The 3,161-nt window shown below is 34.3% G+C and overlaps 1 protein-coding gene across 1 annotated transcript; it reads right to left on the reverse strand.

Annotated features, from left to right (window-relative positions):
- Positions 1-1,251: 1,251 nt before the first annotated feature.
- Positions 1,252-2,013, reverse strand: LOC126552325 (uncharacterized protein DDB_G0287625-like). The gene has a single exon (XM_050207016.1). The coding sequence runs from the start codon at positions 2,011-2,013 to the stop codon at positions 1,252-1,254; it is 762 nt and encodes a 253-aa protein (XP_050062973.1).
- Between the last annotated feature and the right edge of the window lie 1,148 nt (positions 2,014-3,161).

Here is a 3,161-nt window from a genome sequence, read left to right on the forward strand (position 1 = left end):
ACTTCGAAATATTACAATATTTTACACGAGTACCTTGTTATGAACCCTGCGTAAACCACAAAAAAAAAAAATTAAGGTAAAAATACTCATCGTGTGCATATATGATACACGTCTTTATGAAGTGTACCTGTATACAAAATACAAATACGATAAATTTTTACTTAAAATAGAAATACTTACTTTTCACCAATTATTAATATATTGATTTAAAGTATCTTGTAGGTACATATAATATAATATTATGGTTAGTATTTTAATAATTTTTATTATTTCACAGAATCGTTATTCTAAAAAGTTTGCATGAAATCAGCAAAGAATCTGTCACATCGTTTTTTCGAGGAGAGTTGATACGGATATCATAAATAGGTAGGTACACATGATATTTAACCATTTTGATATTAAATGAAAACCATTGTATTCTACAGGACATTTTTCATTTATAGCACTCGACATAGTTATTAATATTTCACTATAATGTTAAAATATAATATTTATTATTATCAGACTACAAACTATTTTTTAAATCATATTACATCTTACATAAATTGTTACATTAAATAGTATAGGTTGTTAATTAATAATATAAAATCCAAATTATTGTTTTGGTATATTGAAGAATAGATCGATTACATAATCAAATATTTTATTACATATCCATACTTCAACTTCTGTTCAGTGACGTAGTCAGGACTTTGGATAAGAAGGTGGGCATACAAAAAAAAAAAACAATTATAAATATAAAATGTAGTTTTGGGTGGTTTTCTTGAGCACCTACAAAGGTTTTATAAATAACTTATGAACGTATCGTTTGTAGTTTTTGTATCATAAAATATTGTTGTTGATTAAATTATTGTTTATTCCCATCAATATTTATAATCTATAATAATTATAAGAAATTGCAAATTGAGAATGGGTTTTTGAATACTACAATACTACAAAAATGCATAAGTATACAGTGTACACTGTACATTTGCTAATTAATTTCTGTAAAGTAGGTATAAATTTATACTGAAAAAATAAATTATTCAGAAAATCGGGATAAAATGATTATAATATACATTAACGGTATTGTGCATAATCTCGACGTTGGAATAAATAATTATTCATGATTTATTTTATTTTATTATTATAATTTATTTGTTTGAACATTTATTTACAACAAAACGGGTTTAAAAAGACATAAAGTCATTTGGAAAATTAAGTTAAAACAGGGTAACGTTCTGTAATCTAGATAGAAGCCGGACGTCCGACCTAGCTCGATTTTCGGGCAACGAGCCGAGTGCTGGCGACGGTATCCGGTTCGTTGTGGCTCGTTCCGTGATTTGTTCCGCTCGTTTCTGCCAAATCGTCCGGCATTTCACCATCAGCGACGCTAGACATACTGGCTTTACAACAGCCACCCCTTCTTCTCCTTCTCCTACTCCTCCTCTTGCATCCTCTTGATCGCCTGCTTGAGGACCTTCTCCTACTTCTCCTCCTGCGGCGTCTACCACATCCTCTGGCCGCCATCGTTGGGACGCTACTACTATTGGACGATGCGATGTCATCGGTAGTCTCTAAGTCGGTGTTTTCATCGGTATCATCATCGTCGGTTCCGCTGATCTGATCTGGACGGCGACGTCGCCGACCACCCCTTCGTCTACTTCTCCTTCTTCTCGATCTTCTCCTAGACGACGCATCTACCATTGAAGAGTCGTCATCTTCGTTGTCTTCTTCAGCGTCCGTGCTGTAGTCGTCGTCTTCGTCTTCTTCGGTACCGCTGACGCTACGTCTCCTTGTCCGACGGCGACCAGACCGCGATCGGCCACGCCTCCTGCGGCTCCTCGACCTTAGCCTCCTTGATCGACGTCCACGTCTTAATGTTATTACATCATTGATATTACTGGTTGACTGACCAACGTCGTCCAAAGGTTCTGTAATACCATCGATGTTTTGTCTTTTTGGGGTTTTTTCACGTCGTTCTGCCGACACGATTACTGACGATTGCTTTGAATTTGAGCGTTTACCAGACATAATAAAATATTTGGTCCCAGAATTTAAAAGTCAATTATAATAGACAGCACTCATCAAAAATGTTAGTTAAATATATTTTGTTTGTAATACTCTTGAGAAATAAACAACTGTGACGTATTCCCGTACAACGCAACAAATAAATACTAAACGCGGAGGTTGTATTTCAGCCAACAACAATAAAATATTATTAAAATCAGTTCTGGACGTAACTTATAACTATGTGTATTTTTTCCTAGGGGCAGTCAGCAACGTCGTCATCCTGCTCAGATCAGCGGAACTGACGAAGACGATACCGACGATAACACTAACTTAGAATCCACCGATTACACCTCATCGCCTTACGATGGTAGTAGCGAACCGTATACCATCGCCAGCACTCTGCGCGTTGCCCGGAAATCAAACTCGGTCGGACGTCCGGCTTCTATCTAGATTACAAAACGTAACCCTGTTTTAACTTAATCTTCCAAATGACTTTATGCATTTTAAATTCGTTTAGTTGTAAATAAATATTCAAACAAATAAATAATAATAAAATTAAACAAATCATGAATAATTATTTATTTCAACTCGAGATTATACACAATACTGTTAATGTATATTATTATCATTTTATCCCGATTTTCAATTACTTTTTTCAAAACGTACACCTGATTTAACAATTTTTGTTAAATTCATGATTTTTCAGGAATGATACAAAAATTACAAACAAATCGTTTATAAGTTATTCATAATCCATTGTACTCAAGAAAACCTCCCAAACTATAAGGAATAAATAAAAATAAAAAACACACGTCATTATAAAATCAAATACATTCATCACTCCGTTCAGAATCTAATAGTAAATAATGTTATCGGTTCTCTTCATCCCGTCGTTCGACGTTACGACGATGTGCAACTATACATCACACCTTCCTATATGGCTATAATACTGTGAGTTTAATATTATGTTTTATGAGAGAAATCCTGTCGATAGACGATAATAATATAACATCGCGATCCTTATATACGCACCCTATCTGACCACGTAGCACCCTACACTATGCGTAAGTATATTAATAATAACTTGACCCATGCGTGTCGTATAATATTATCGCACGGGCGTGTGTACCGTCATCGTTAGGTATGATATTAATATATTATTATATTTA

Source organism: Aphis gossypii, chromosome X (genome assembly GCF_020184175.1).
Source record: "Aphis gossypii isolate Hap1 chromosome X, ASM2018417v2, whole genome shotgun sequence".
NCBI lineage: Eukaryota > Metazoa > Arthropoda > Insecta > Hemiptera > Aphididae > Aphis > Aphis gossypii.

What these genes read in the sequence shown, in the direction of transcription:
- LOC126552325 (XM_050207016.1), bottom strand. Translation starts at nt 2,013, where the DNA reads ATGTCTGGTAAACGCTCAAATTCAAAGCAATCGTCAGTAATCGTGTCG.